Source organism: Mirounga leonina, unplaced genomic scaffold, assembly GCF_011800145.1.
Source record: "Mirounga leonina isolate KUSES-001 unplaced genomic scaffold, KU_Mleo_1.0 Mir_170, whole genome shotgun sequence".
NCBI lineage: Eukaryota > Metazoa > Chordata > Mammalia > Carnivora > Phocidae > Mirounga > Mirounga leonina.
Window position 1 is genome coordinate 13,845,765 of NW_023270433.1, and position 16,239 is coordinate 13,862,003.

Consider the following 16,239-nt stretch of genomic DNA (forward strand, 5'->3'; position numbering starts at 1 on the left):
GCCAGCCCCACCCACCAACCCCCACCCCCACCTACACCCACACCCACACCCACACACGCACAATTATTGGTATCAAGCTGGAAATGCGGTTTTGTATCTTGCTTTATTAATTCAATGTTCTTTTTTTGGTGTGTTGCCATGTTATGAGTGTTCTTCAGAAACATGTTTTTGTTTGTTTTTTGGTGCAAGCGTAGTATTTCATCACTTGGATGTGCTACAGTTTATTTAGTCCCTTGTGGTAGAATATTTAGGTTGTTACACTTTTTTTTTGCCTTACAACAAATGCGATAGCAAATGTCCTTGTATCTAAATATTTTTCCATTGATTATTTCCTGATAGAGGCATAATTATTGGGTCAAAGAGTATGAATGTTTTTAACATTATTATATAGATACACTCAAATTGTTTCCCAGAATGATTATACCAGGTTTTTCTTTATGAGAGTGGTCCTTTTTTAAAGACTATTTATTCAGCATTGGATGTTAGCATTTAAAAAATTCCCTCTGGGTTTGGTAGGCAAAAAATAGTTTATCTTTAAAAATTTCTATTATAGGGGCACCTGGGTGGCTCAGTCAGTTAAGTATCCAACTCTTTATTTTTCCATTTTTTATTTTTACAAGATTTTATTTATTTGTTTGTTTGTTTATTTACTTAGAGTGAGTGGGGGAAGGGGGAGAGGGATAGGGAGAGAGCCAAAATCAAGAGTTGGTTCCTTAACCAACTAAGCCACCCAGGTGCTCCAAGCGTCTAACTCTTGATTTTGGCTCAGGTCATGATCTCAGGGTCCTGGGATCAAGCCCCGCTTCAGACTCTGTGCTCAGCAGGGGGTCTGCTTGCGGGTTTTCTCTCTCCCTCTCTGTCTGCCCCTCCCCCTGCTCATTCTCTCTTTCTCAAATAAATAAATAAATCTTTAAAAAAAAAAATTTCTCTTACATTTAAACAAGTCCTGGGCAGGCAGAGGGCCTCAGGCGGACAGAGTCATTAGAGCAGAGGTCTCAAAGGGAGCCTCCAGGTACTACGGTTTAGTTCCCCAGCGGCTGCTGTGGGCAGGGCTGTCAGGATCCGCTGTTTGAAATCCTAACCCTAACACTGACGTGAGAATTGAAATACACGTTTGTATATTTTAACAAAAATACTAATGAACATCAAGGGAATGGTAATGGAAATTTAGAAAACTAAAACATCACCTACCGTTCCACTGCCCTAACACAGTAACTCTTTCTGGTTTTCAGTGTTCTTTGACCCCTTACTTTATCGTGGGCATCTTTCCATGTTGTGTGGCCTCCAGAATGATCATGTTTTTTTTTTTTTTTATTATTTATTTATTTATTTTTATTCTTATGTTAATCCCCATACATTACATCATTAGTTTTAGATGAAGTGTTCCATGATTCATTGTTTGTGCATAACACCCAGTGCTCCATGCAGAATGTGCCCTCCTCGATACCCACCACCAGGCTAACCCATCCTCCCACCCCCCTCCCCTCTAGAACCCTGTTTGTTTTTCAGAGTCCATCGTCTCTCATGGTTCGTCTACCCCTCCGATTTCCCCCGCTTCATTCTTCCCCTCCTGCTACCTTCTTCTTCTTTTTTTTTTCTTAACATATATTGCATTATTTGTTTCAGAGGTACAGATCTGAGATTCAACAGTCTTGCACAATTCACAGCGCTTACCAGAGCACATACCCTCCCCAGTGTCTATCACCCAGTCACCCCATCCCTCCCACCCCACCCCCCACTCCAGCAACCCTCAGTTTGTTTCCTACAATTAAGAACAGAATGATCATGTTGAATGGTGCATGCTCTTCACTGAATACATTTCCCATGCTTTACTTAACTTTCTGCTCTCTCGGACACCTTGGTTGTTTAAATGATGCCACGATAACATCTTTGGGCATAAAGGCAGTTTCCCTTGAAGTTCCTAGGATTTGAGTGAGTTTACTAGGTCAGATGGCACAAATATTTTATACTAGTTAATCATGTTGCCAAATTATTTGCCCAAAGGGCTGGCCCAATTTATGCTGCCACCAGCGATCTTGGAGTGTAGCAGTTTACTGCATGTTATTACAATATCTGTTTCCTATATGTTACTGAACACCAAATGTGCCTGGTTTAGATGTTGATGGAAGTATAAGATGTGACCTCTGAAAGTTTTATCTTTTCTAAGGGCGATGGAGATGTTATACATGACAAAGCAGCTTAAAATCTATAGAGTCAGTGCAAAAGATCCTTGTGGAATGGAGTAGTTGGGAAACCTTCTAGGAGGAGGTGACACTTGAGTGAGAAGAATAAGGTTTGAGTAGTGCGCTGTATGGAGGAGATAAAGACAAGACTGGCCAGATGGTCCTTTGATAGAGGTGCAGTTTTCATAGTCAGTTCTTACTCCCTTACTGCTGGATAACTTCCTCTTAATTTAAAATAGCTCATCCCTCTCCACCCCCCACTGTCATTGGAAAAAGGTTCATTCAGTAGAATTTGGATTGGGGACACACATGTACATATATATATATATGTGTATATATATATACACAGACATATATATAATGTAATTTTTTTTTAAAGATTTTATTTATTTATTTGAGAGAGAGAGAGAGACAGCATGAGAGGGGATAGGGTCAGAGGGAGAAGCAGGCTCCCCGCCGAGCCGGGAGCCCGATGCAGGACTCGATCCCAGGACTCCTGGATCATGACCTGAGCCAAAGGCAGTCGCTTAACCAACTGAGCCACCCAGGTGCCCCTATAATGTAATTTTTTAATATTATAACTTATTCTTGGCAGACATTTGAAATGGCTGCAGAATATTACATCAAGTGGAGATGCAGTAATTTATTTACTTGTCCCTGTGGTGTCAGACATTGTTTGGTGGCTCCATAATTCACTTATTTGTGTAAACCATGGTGCTTCTGGAATAATGTTGGGCTGCTGTTGACAGCTGATTATATTCCTCTGTAATGTGTACACATCTTTGTAAGGAGGCAAGGGCTGTTTGGTGAAGAAAGCAAGGGGAATGTGACAGTGAGGAAGGGCTTGGGGTCCAGTATACTGTGGGCAGGAGAGTTTTTGTTTTTTGTTTATTTTGCCAGTGACAGAAACAGCTTGAGCTAACTTAGGCAAAAAGAGAAATTTCTTGCCTTGTGTGACGACGGTTCCAGGGGGACAGAGAGACTGGAGCGCCGCTGGGACTGTAGCTCGGTCTCCGGGAGCCGGCTTCTTTCTCTCTCATACTCCTTACTCCAGTTCCAGGCGGTTGGACCATCGTTGCTCCCACTGGGGTCACATTCCCGGTTTGTTACATAAGAGAAAGAAGGACTCTCACACTCCATTGCCCTTGCTGTGTCCCTGTCAGGATGGCCAGACGTGGCCCGACGTGGGCCACTCCTTCTTTGTCAGGAGTGTGTGTGTGCTCAGGGGTACACGCGTTATGAGTCCCATCACTGACAGCCTCCTCTAGAAGCACATGTTTGGGAGGGATGAGTAGTTACCCAGACCAGAGCTACCACGATCTACTCTAAATGCTTACCTCAGGTGAACGTGACCATGAGCCAGAGCTTTCTAGCATCTCCTCATGACTAACTTTTGTACATCACGTTATATCTGTGTTTCTGGTAAGATGATTTGGCCATGGTTTCTTTCCTTTTGTGTCTGCACTGCCCCACAGTGGTATCTCTACTTACGTTCTGGTTACGGTCTAAGAATTTGGCTGTGTCCGTCTCCTATGAATGTTTCACCCCAGACATTGGGGCGCTGGCTTGTTCAGCGTCTGGGAAACATCATGGGTGCTGTTTTGCCTTATGGTGCCGGGATAAGTGCAGAGGTGGAGCGCGACCTGCTGGCCCTGCATGTCTTGTCTGCCCGTTCTGTAACAGGCCCTTTAATGAACTAGATTCACTCACCAGCTGCTGCTTGTGGACTGAAACAACAAACAAATGGGTAGAGTTTTGAGTGGCTTCTCTTTCTTTCTTTTTTGGGGGTGGAGGGGCAGAGGGAGAAGGAGAGAAAGAATCTTAAGCAGGCTCCCCACTGAGCACGGAGCCCAGCATGGGGCTTGATCAAGTCAGGACCCTGAGATGATGACATGAGCCAAAATCAGGAGTTGGGCGCTTAACCACCTGAACCACCCAGGCGCCCCTAGTGCCTCTGTTTCTGCCCTAGCAAAGGAAAGGAATCCATGCACGCATTCAGCAACACTGAACACCATGCAGGCCCTCTGCTGGGGTTGGGGACAGTTCCATAACAGCGGTATGACCAGAGTACCACGGAAACACGGAGCCAGGAATTGGCTTGCAGGATCAGAGAAGGCTCTTGGGAAAAGGAACTTGTGAACTGGTTCTGAAGCTTGAGTTGAATAAAGGTTAATCGATAGGCAAAGGAGGGGAGGGTTTTGTATGGAGGGCAAAGGCACAGAGGTATGAGAGCATATGGTGTTTTTGGGGAAACAACACAAGAATGCCCGATTTGAAGTATTCTGAAGTATTATTTGGAGTTTTAAGAATATATGCTGGCTAATTGAGCATAATAAAAAATAAATAAAATACAGGAAAAAAATAAAAACTGTAATTTATTCCTTTTGATGTTTCAAAAACATTTTCAGAGGTTTATGGGAAGTCATAAAAATGAGATTAAAAATAAAGGTGAAAGCATTCAGGTCAAGGAACAAAAAGGGTGGCTAGTGAAATGGAAGCAGAGTGAGTAAGGAGAAATGCACACTGTGGTACCCTACCCAGTATGAAAGATGGGGACTTAAGTTCAGCTGGTGGCTCCTGGCAGTGAAAGTGAAAAGGGAAATTCGGTTACACGGTCTCCAGTGTCTGAAGATGAACAGGTTAAGGTAAAAGGACAGCTCTGGCCGGCACTCCAGCCCAAGGGCAGTATTGCCTCTGGCGGGCTGCTGGAGGGTTCTAGAAGCAGGACAGAGCCTTTGACAGTACCACCCGCAATGAGAGCAGAGTGGCGGCCCCATCCGTGTCACCCAAGTCTGTGAGCTTGTAAGGAGTACGGTTTCCAGTCCCTGGGACAGTGTCTGGCTGTTTCCCATTACTCTTGTTTCTTGGACAAGAACTACCACCTCAGAAGTGTTGCAGCCCTGTTTATAGATGAGCCCTGACCCTGAGCCTTTGCGGGGGGCCGCCGTCAAGCATGCTGGTTGTTGTTGTTGTTTTAGCAGTCCCTGGATTCTTTCTGATGGTCAGCCAACTGGTTATCTTTTGGGTGTGATCAAACCATCCTTTGCTCATGCTGGAGAGCCTTCTTGCCTGGTCATTGTGCTTGCTCCTAAGCTTTCCGGAGGGAGATGGCGCCTGTGTGAGCGGGCGTCTTGCGGCTGGGTCGTGTGCGTCCACCACGTCAGATGGAGCCCGGGCCCAGCGAGGGTTGGCCGTGAGGGTCCAGTGGTCCTGTTCATCCGCATTGCCTGCGATCTCAGCGGCCTAGTACCAGCTGACTCAGCACGCGGTATCAGTCATTGGTTTGTTTACCTGAGGGACGCTCACGGAGTGCTTGAAGTGATGCAGGCACTGTTGGTAGGCCCTGGTGAAAACAAGCTTTGGTTTTTACTCGGGAGGTCTTTCTACAACCAGAAACCAACGGCAAACCTGGTATTCCCAAGTCGGTGTCTTAGCTGTGATGTAGGTGTCCTGGTTTGTGTGGTTTATAACAGGAATGCTGCTCGGACTGTCACATCCTTGCCCTCACACTGGACTTTGATACATTGTTTGGCTCGAGAGACTTAAGGCTCTCCTTTTAGTACGTACGTGTGTGTGTGCATGTGCATGCGTGCTCTGTGTGTGTGTGTGTGTGTGTGTTTGGTGGAAAGTGGTAGAGAGAGGTAAACCTTTATTTTAGATTTGCTCTTTCTGGTTCAGGCGTTCTGTATGCTCCTCAGGGTGGGTGGGGGATAGGAGCAAGCGCTAGTCTTTTTCTTCTTTATAAGCAGCGTATATGAGACATTGGTTTAGCTGTATTCCCCAGACTGTCTCATAATGCTCTCATCTGTTATGAGACCTGTCATCCGCTACTCTGACAAGTATGTGCTTCGGTACCTGGGCACTTAGCTCTGTGGGGATGCATTTGCTGGCTCAAGCCCAAAAGTCTAATTAAAGTTGTACCCGTCACCCAGCTGGCTAATCCCATGTGCTTTGACAGGAGCAGGTTTAATTTCAGGGTAGTTCATCCTGAACCCCTCTGGTTTCACATGTGTTTGTTGATGGATAGCTCCAGACGAGAATATGACAGCGTTCAGAGCATCTCTTGTGATCCATAGTCAAAACATGGCATTTGGAGACAGTGTCTGTAGGCTGGTTGGGTAGGCCTAGGACCACAGACCTGAGATGGTGTGAGTCTTACCAAGGGTCAGGGCTCCCCGTGCCTTGTTTTTGTTTTAATCAGGTATAAAGAGTCAGAGTTGGAGTCCTTGTAGAACAATATGCAGTTTAAATGATCTTTGCTGGCGGAAGTTCTATCTTTGTAATTTCCAGTCACTCTTAAGAGAGGCTGAGTGCAGAGACTCGGGTCAAACTGGTTTTGAGTCCTGGCTCTGTCACTGGCTAGCTGTTGGACTATGAGCCAGTAGCTTTGCCTCTCCAAACTCTGGTCCTGTTTCCTGTTAGAAAAACACAGCTTAGTTGTAGGGATTATCTGAGATGGGGATAGCAGTTATGAACATAATACCTGGCACATGTTAACTGATCAATGAGTAGTTGCTGTTTTGATGATGGTGATGCCCTGGGAAGGAGAAACTGGGCAGTTTGAGCTGCTGTCTTTGGAGCAGTGGGCAACAGTGCCAGACTTGGGTTCGAATCTCGGCTTTAGCTGGCACTCAACTCTAAGCCTCTAGGTCAGTGGCTTAACCCCTCTAAACTAAGGTTTTCTCCCCTACACTGGGGTTGATTATACCTACTTTAGGAGAAATGAATGAATTAATAAAATTTAATGCCTGAGAAAGTGCCTCCTCTGGTTCCTGGCACATAGAGGTGGCTGCTCAGTGGATCGGACTCCTGTTCTTTCCTCTTCTCCTGCTTTTAATTGTGTGGCAGGTGCTGGCTCGGGACTTTGAATGACAAACCACTGCTCGCTAGAATCTAATGGACACTGTTGACTAATAAATGTGGCCTGCCCAGTTACCAGCCAAGTCAACAAGTCTGTACATTTCTTCCTTGATCAACGCTCACCTCTCCTCTGAAGAAAGTGCTTGTCTGTTCTCTCCGCTGACTGATCCCTCTAGGAAGGGAGGCAGGACCCGTTTCTAGTGGCAGACAGTAGTACCTCAGTGGCTCGTGCACGGGCCTGCTGTAGAAGCTGCTTTAAAAGGCTGTTCGCATCAGTTTCCACGTGGAATTGCTGTCGTCTTTGTGGAGCACAAACAGAAAGGCTTTCCCTTAACTCTGGTTCTTACTTTATAATTTCTGTGCCGGTCTCTGTCCTGGGCACTGGGAGTACAGGACTGAATCAAATCAGACTCAGTCTCTGAAGGAATCTGGCAGAGAAATAGAATAGGAACACAGACAAAGAGCTAATTAAAATATAGCATGCATGATAAGTGCAGGTAGGGGGATGGGCCAAATGCTTTGGGAGCACAGAGCCTGGAACTTGCTTTGAACGGGACAGGGTGGGAGGGAAGGCTTCACAGAGGAGGTGGATTGGAGCTGAGGCGTGAAGGGTGAGTAGCTGTTTGCTGGGGGGGAAGGGGGTGGGGGTAGAACTGCATTCCTGGTTGAGGGAGGGCCCGTGCGGAGGCCTAGGGGGCATGAATGAGCCTGGCACAAGGGGGCACAGCGAGTGGGCTGGAGGAGAGGGCAGGAACGTTCTGTCACATCGTTCGGGTGGGGTTTTAGAAAGGTGTGCCTGACGGCTAAGTGACCCAGCCGGGCCTTGAGCCCTGCCCAGTGTGAGCCTCCTTTCTGCTGAAAGCCACATTGAGCTCCCTGCTCGGAACTTCTGCCGTCCTCACAGCGAGCCCCACCAGTAGCTTGTTGGAGCTCTGTGCGAGCAGTCTCATTCCAGCGGTTTCTGTCTGTTTGTTTGAGCAGAGGGATTCTCTGTTCAAATATGACTCTCCTGGGGAGGAAACCTGAAAGCAGAGCTGCTTGGGGAGACATGAGGGGGGAGGCCTGGCGCCCCCTCCCCGCCATGTCCTGCCTCTGCCGCAGCCCCCAGGGGCAGCCAGGCTCCACAGAACCTGGCCCGAACACCACTATCTCATACTGATTCTGGAAATTCTTACATCACTGGGTTCCTATTCCTCATTAAGATTTTGGAGAAGTTTCCTTTGTGTATTTAAAGGGAACCACTGAGCACTTTGACAAGCTTTCTCACCGCGAAACCTGAGAAGGTGGAAATTTGATGGATGAGAACCTTCTCGTTCTCCATCTGGCCTGAGATAAAACAAACCAACTGACTGCAGAAGGAAGTAAGAGGGCCTGGCTTTTCATTTCTAATGTGATTCTAAGATTATAGGGATATTTTATTTTTAAAATAATCCGCTCTTTTTTTTTTCCTGTCAGTCTCCCCTGAGGATGCCCTGATATGCAAAGGCAACGCTCAGCTCAGTGTTGGTCCAGAGTGCACCTGCGAATCTTCAAGGAAAATTGCCCACTAGGTAGAAAGCGAGGCCACTCGGTTGATGTCACCACATGCAAATCCTGCTGTGGCAGCGCCGGCTTGAAAGCAGGGAGGGGTTTTCAAACTGTCCCTTGTTCAGAAGCAAGTCAAACAGATGCACCCTCGGGGGCTTGGCACGTTCCTTAGGATGGTGGCTCCTTGCATTACAGTCAAATACAGATTACCAGGCTTTCCTGAGAAAGCCACCTGAGTCAGGTTTTGGAGGAAGGCCCAGGAACATGTAGTTAGATGATACGGATAGCAAGCCAGCCTTGGGCTTCTTGAGCTCGGTTTGAAAAACCACTGGTTTAGTGAAAAGAACCTGAATAGACCTGATTTTAAGTCCTGATTCCAGCACCTTTTGCTTTGGTTAAGTTGCTTGAGTATTTGGAACTTCCGTTTTCTGATTGGTAGAATGGGTGGAACGAGAGCATCTGCTTCTCAGGGTTGCTGTGAGTGCTGCGGGAGGGCACGGGTGTAAAGGGCCTGGCCCTCTCCTAAGTACTTAGAGCTTTGCAGAAAAAGGTGGTGGGTGGTGTTTTGGGAGGGTGATTGCTGAGGGCCAGAGTAGTCGGGGGGGGGTGCAGCTTACAAGGTAAGCATGCTGTCTCCAGGCAGAATTGGGCGGAATTGTACTTTTTTTTTTCCCCCAGTTGGAGAGGACTGGGTGGTCGGGTGAGGTAAGGCTAAAAGGTAGGCTGGAGCCCACAAGGGGAGGGGGGCCTAGAACGAAGGTTTGTTAAGTGGGGTGGCTTCATTCTGCAGTTAGCGTGGGGTCCCTGCAGGGTCCTAGGTAGAGATGTAATGGTTGGGGGGGTATGTGTGGCATTTGGTGGGTGAACGCAGACAAAGGGAGACCAGTTAGGAGGCTGTTGCTGTTGACCAGCTGCGAGCTAATTTCTGAAGAAGACAGGGGCAGTGGGATGGAGGGAGGGAAGGGCTGAGCGTGCAGGGGGTTCACTTTTCTCCCCAGTACTTCAGATTCCTCCCGTCCTCTTTTTTAATACCTCCTCAAGGGAGGAGGAATGACTGTCTAGGTGATCAGAGTCCAGGATGTTCACTGGGCCAGCCTTGCTACTGCATGGGTTACTGTACCTTAAGACAAGAACCCAAGTTCCAGATTCTCTGGCTTTCTTGCCGCAGACCTAACCAGGCCTGGCCCTTGTTGGGCAGATGGCTCCCTTGAGCTGCATACACCCTCCTCCTTCAAAAAGCCAAACCAAAAACAACCCTTAGTTTTATCAGAAAGCCCTGTTTTGGGTGTGCAGTTTTCACAGACTTGAACTTTGATTCCCAATCTGTGATTGGTTCTTACCAAACTGATTGATTCAGCTCCTTTGAGAAGTCTCCGGGTGGGATGGGGGTAGGGGTAGTTGGCAGGGCAGGATTTGGGCGCTCATGTCCACATAAAAGCACCAGATACTTACCCTTCATCTCTCGTGTGCTCTGTGCGGAGGCTTGGCTCCGCCTTCAGGCCTGAGTTACCTGTGGGATGACCAGGTGTGTGTGAGAGGGAGGGGAGGAGCGGGCCCCGTGGCTGGGTGGGCGGTGATGTGATGGTGCCGTGGCCACAGGAAGAAGCCTGGAGCAGAGTCGGCCTGGAGGGTATGTATTCGGGGGTGCGGGGATGACAGAGGGTCGTTTCCCGTGCACCTGCTTCTGTGCCGGGCACCCATCCCGCATTCTCTCATTTAACACTCCCAGGACCCCAGGAGCCTGTATTATTAACCCCATTTACTGGAAAGGAAGCACTCATAAGGGTTCCAGTTATCTGTCTGTGGTCACTAGCTAGTCAGCCGTAGAGCCCGGATTCAAGGCTAGTTCTGCCAGTCTTCACAGCCTAGGAATATTGCAAGAGGTTGGGGAAACCACCCAAGATTATCAATTTTCAGTTCTGATTGTTTTGCTCGGGCGAGACATGCCGTCTCCATGCCTCCCGTAAACACTTGTTACAAGCGCACTGGTGCCGAGCCCGGGAGCCCGTCGGCTGACTTTGTGTTGCCATGGCTGCAGCTCTTCCTCAAGGCCGCCTCGGCACCATCCCCCTCCCTGCAGTGGTCCTTTTACTTCAGGCCTTCTCTCACTGCCCTTCACGTGAGGTCCCAGATCCTTGGTCCTGCCCCATTCATTAGCAGGAGGGCCTCCGTCTCGGGCTGGATATTGCATCAGTCCTGAGTCCTTGAGAAACTGGAACCTTAGCTCGGGGCACTGGAATTAGTGACCGATGGCAGCCCATGTCACAGGCTGGTTTTATATTTCTTTGGTCTTAACAATAGTGCAGCTGAGGGGAGAGAGTGCAGAATTTGGGGTCTAACTGACTTGGGCTTGAATTTCAGTACTAGAACTTAACTCGTAAAGCTTTGTAAACATCTCTTGGCCTCTGTGAGCCTTGGTTTCTTTTCTAGAAATACAGGACTCCTAATATTTACCATGTGTGCAGTCATTAGGGTTAGAGATGTTTTATGTAAAAGTGCCTTGACACGTGCGTGTTTCAGCTTGTGCTTGGTAAATAGTCGTTTCTGTTAGGAATGCGTATAATCGAAGTACTTTGTACTCTTTGGTGTCCTGACTTTCCTTGAGGCCCTGACTTATGCTGAGGGCCCACGACCACCAAAAATGTACATACACACAAATTTGCATAGGCTCCCAGGGACGTATTCAGTGGACCTCAGATTAAGAACTCCGAATCTCGAGGAATGACCCAGCTACATGTCCTCTGTGGGATTTTGGAGCAGGTCAAGTCTGTTAGTTTGGGAGACACGTGGGGGAAATGTAGCACATTAGACACCTTTATCACTTAAAACATGCAAGTTCTTAATTTATGTACCTGAATTAAAATTATATAAGCAAATGAAATGGGAGAATGGAGTAAATTACTGTTGTACACATATACACAAGAACTTGAACCGGACACTAAAATAATGGGTCTGATCGGTGTTTGTGCAAAGGAGAGACTGCATCGGGGAAATGATGTAAGTGGACCAGTAATTACTGTGCACATGAATGGTGCACACTTTTTACTTAGCATAATGCAGAAATATTTTAAGCTTAAAAAGTAGGCATGATCAGGGCGCCTGGGTGGCCCGGTCGGTTAAGTGTCTGACTCTTGATTTCGGTTTAGATCATGATCTCAGGGTCGTGAGATTGAGCCCCGAGTCGGGCTCTGTGCTGAGTGTGGAGACTGCCTGAGATTCTCTCTCTGCCCCCCTCCCCCCAAAAAAGTAGGCCTGATCTTTTTAGGATGGCAGGCAGATTTATTGTGAATTTAAAGATGTACCTAAATGGCTTCACACAAGATTTTGTGGTCCCTGTTACCCAGTTTTCAGAGGCAGGTTTCTAAAAGCAAGTGTCAGATGACTGTAGGTGGGCAGGGGTCATTTCAAAAGAAATCCAAATCCTGGCCATAGTGTGGAAGTGAGCTGAGAGGCTTGCAATCAGAGTTGGAATCAGGCAGGTGCTGCCCCTTAGTGACTGTGGTTGTGGGTAAGCTACTTTATCTGAGCCTGTGTCCTCATTCATAAAATGGGAGCAATCCCATCTACCTCTCCAACCATCCATCCGATATTTACTGAGCGCTGTTCTGGTTATCTATTGTGTTTGCCATTCCCAAGTGACGCTGATCATGTTGTTCTAGGGGCTGTGTTTTGAGAATTCTGGTTCTTTTTGGTGGGAAATGGTACTTAGAGACTGGTCTGGATACTGGGGAGGATGCTGATTTTAGGCTTTCTCGGTGAGAGGAAGGAAATAACAAAATAAAAGTTCATATTCATATTTTCAACTCATATTTACAGTGACGTGTTTTAACTTAATTTTATATTTGTATTGGTATTCTCTTAGGCTTGTAGTCTTGGTTCTTATCACGTTAATAATTATTTTATATATACACACACACACACACACACACACACATACATGCACACAATTTCAGAATACCAATGCAAATATTATTTCTTCTAACACGATTACTAAAACAGTGTAAGATTTTCTGCAGTAGTCCCTTTTGTCCTTGGAGAAATATCCCACTAGGGGTATACAAATTACTTTTTTTTTTTTTAAGATTTTATTTATTTACTTGAGAGAGAGCACAGAGGGAGAGAGAGCACCAAGGGAGAGGGAGCACCAAGGGGGAGGGAGAAGCAGGTTCCCTGCTGAGCAGGGAGCCCGATGTGGGACTTGATCCCAGGACCCTGGGATCATGACCTGAGTTGAAGGCAGACGCTTAACTGACTGAGCCACCCAGGCGCCCTAAATTACTCTGCTTTTAAGTTACTGAAATAATTTTTCTCTGTTTGGTTAACCAATCAACCTGATACACAGTTAGATTTAGTTTTTGTTTGTTCACTCTGCTTCTAGTTTTAGGAGATTTTTATTTTATTTTTCAAATGGTTATCTAAACATTTAATCGGCTTCAGTGTTACATCTGTAAAGTGAATTTTTCTCCCTCCTTCTGCCTTGTTCTCTTTTTTTTATTTCCCTATAGACAACCATTTAATTTATTTTATAGTTAAGTACATGACAGTATGTTATATATACTTTTTTTTCTTCCTGGGGTCCTCCTGAGCCCTGCTGGAGCAGTATATTCTGAAGATTACTTTAGGGCAGAGTGTTTATGGAGTCCTCATTCCTTTCTCTTGATCACTTCAGAGTGCTCCACTGTGAGAATGTACCTTAGTTTATTCCTGTACTGGTGAATATTTGGGTGGTTTCCAGTCTTTTGCTATTATGAATAGTACTTCAGTCTTACAAATAGTATACATCCCAAGGTAGCTATAATCACACTATTTACTGTTGGTTTTGTGTTTTTGCCCTTAACATTATGACACAAGCATTTTCCATGTTAATTGTAAATGTCATTATTTAAGATCATTTTTTTTTCCTGATCGTGAAAGTAATAATAGACTTACTTAGAGATTTTAGAAACTCAGAAAAAGAAAACAATAAAAATCAATCGAAATCCCCACAATCCCTCTATTTAGGTATACTGTTATTATTTTGATGTGTTTCCTCATAGCCTTAACAATCTTTTGTATAAACATTTAGGAAACAATTGGCATCATATTATATAGTGTCTTGGTTTGTTTTTCCTCGTAATTATGCATTTTTTAAAAAAGATTTTACTTATTTATTTGAGAGAGAAAGTGTGCGGGGGTGGGGGTGGGGAAGAGCAGAGGGAGAGGGACAAGCAGACTCTTAGCTGAGCAAAGAGCCTGACATGGAGCTCAATCCCAGGACACTGAGATCATAATCTCAGCTGAAACCTGAGCCGAAGCTGAAAGTTTCTAGAGTCAGATGCTTAACCAACTGATCTATCCAGGCATCCCATAATTGTGCACTTTTTAAAAATGCCATACTTGGGGCATCTGGGTGGCTCAGTCGTTAAGTGTCTGCCTTCGGCTCAGTCATGATCCCAGGGTCCTGGGATTGAGCCCCGCATTGGGCTCTCTGCTCAGCAGAGAGCCTGCTTCTGCCTCTCCCACTCTGCCTGCTTGTGTTCCCTCTCTCACTGTGTCTCTCTCTGTCAAATAAATAAATAAAATCTTTAAAAAAAATGCCATACTCTTTTTATAATTAATTCCTTATTTTTAAAAAATAATGAATTCCCTGCTGTTGGATATTTAGTTTCTTTCTGGTTTTTCACTCTTGTAAATAATGTTGTGATAAATATCTGTGCATAAAGCTTTGTCCAGATTTCAGCTTATTCTTTTTTTCTTTTTTTTTTTTTAAAGATTTTTAATTTATTTATTTGACAGAGAGATAGTGAGAGCAGGAACACAAGCAGGGGGAGTGGGAGAGGGAGAAGCAGGCTCCCTGCAGAGCAGGGAGCCCGATGCGGGGCTCGATCCCAGGACCCCAGGATCATGACCTGAGCTGAAGGCAGACGCTTAACAACTGAGCCACCCAGGTGCCCTGATTTCAGCTTATTCTTAAAGCTGGTTTTCATCAGACTTTAAAAGAGAAGGAAGTGCACATTTGTTAAATACATCTATTAGCTTGCTCTCGTATAGCGGTAAGCAGGTGAGAGATGATCATCTTGAAGTGTTTGTCAAGTAAGTTCTATTTTTTCTTTTTCTTCGGGTAGGACCTTAGAAATGAAGTTGAGAAACTACGTGATGAAGTGAATGAAAGAGAGAAAGCCGTGGAGAATCGTTACAAGAGTCTTTTGAGTGAAAGTAATAAAAAATTGCACAGTCAAGAGCAAATGATCAGAAGTCTAACAGGAAGCATCGATCCAAAGGACTTGTTGCTTCAGGTACCATACTTCTTTTTCTTTTGTATTTCAATCTGCTGACTTGGCATAGGCTGTTTTCTTTAAAAACTCTTTTGCAGAAACGTTTGTATAAAAATAAAGCTGGCAAACATGACAGTAGTCTTCACTGCTTTATATCAGAGCATCAGAGCTTCCTTTATGTCCTTTGAGCATCAGCCACCAGCAAGAAGGGAAGGAACTTGTTCTGGGTCGTATGACAGGTCCACGGCAGAGCCCAGCTGAGGCCCTGGCCTGTTCCGCCCTAGTGGCCAGCCTGCTTCACTGAGGTATTTGTGCTGGGAGTGTCTGCTGCTCTGTGGTGTGCCAGGCCTTCTCGCCCCTCTGTGCTTTTCCTCTAACTGTCCCCATTAAAGTGACAGTGGAGGGGTGAAAGATACAGGCCCGCAGGACTAAGAGTACTCTGCTCCCTGCCTTTGGGGTGAAAAGCCAACAAGAAGCAAGCTGGTGTGTCCTACAGAACACAGAGAGGCTCAGCAGGCAGTGGAGGGACCTGGTCCCTTTGTAACCAGGAGATCTGGCTGGGATGCTGGGCAGTTAGGTGACCTTGTTTTCTTCACTAGTAGGAGATGGGGCTGGTTTCCTCTCTGGTGACCTTAAACCAGAGAAGCCCTGGCCTGGGGGGGTTCACCAGATGCACCTGAAGGCAGGAGTGGGTCTCTTGAATGAAAACGGGAGTGGAAGTATGCATCCCCAACATTGAGAGTCCTCCGAGGGGAGAAAAGACAGTTGGGTGTCTTCCAACAGAACAAGCATGTCCCCACCTGATCCTGTCACGGTGAGTCTGCCACTGATGTGCTCTTTCTGCACTCAGAGCTTCTGAGCACTTTTCCCTTCAAAGGTAGGTGGACAGCCTGAGCTCCCCAAACAGGGGAAAAGTATGTAGGAGGAAAGACAGAACAAGGCTATGTAGAGGCCACAGAAATGGAGGGGTGAGAAGCAACCAGACAGCTTTAAAAGAACTCAATACCGTAACATCTTTAGATAAGAACTAAGATCAGGATCTGATAAAAAAGATACTTGGGAAAGAAGAACGAGCTATTAGAAATTGAAAGTGTGATTACAGATATAAAGAGTTTAATAGGAGAGTTAGAAACACTGGAAGATAAAGTTGAGTGAGCCTTCTAGAAAATAGAACCCAACAGAGAAACAAACAGGTGAGGAAATGAGAGGGAGAGGCCTGACTCAGGAGTTCCAATACATGGCTGACAGGAGGTCCCAAGAGATGGGGCAGGCAGAACAAAGGGAAGGGAACCGTCAAAGCAATAGGAGAGCTTGCAGAGTGGAGGGACAGACACCTGTGTGTTGAAAGGGTCCATCTGTTTCTAGCATAAATAATGGTGAGACGCCCACGCCCCAAGGCACGTCCTTGTGAGATC

General features: G+C 46.1%; 1 protein-coding gene across 7 annotated transcripts in view; it reads left to right on the forward strand.

Moving 5' to 3' along the window:
* CDK5RAP2 (CDK5 regulatory subunit associated protein 2) overlaps nucleotides 1–16,239 on the forward strand; it is a 183,592-nt gene that overhangs the window by 73,846 nt on the left and 93,507 nt on the right. For all 7 annotated transcript variants that reach the window (XM_035015953.1, XM_035015955.1, XM_035015950.1 and 4 more), the window contains one exon: nucleotides 14,675–14,845. In XM_035015953.1, coding sequence (XP_034871844.1) covers nucleotides 14,675–14,845 — 171 coding nt within the window. The remainder of the gene's footprint in view (nucleotides 1–14,674; nucleotides 14,846–16,239) is intronic.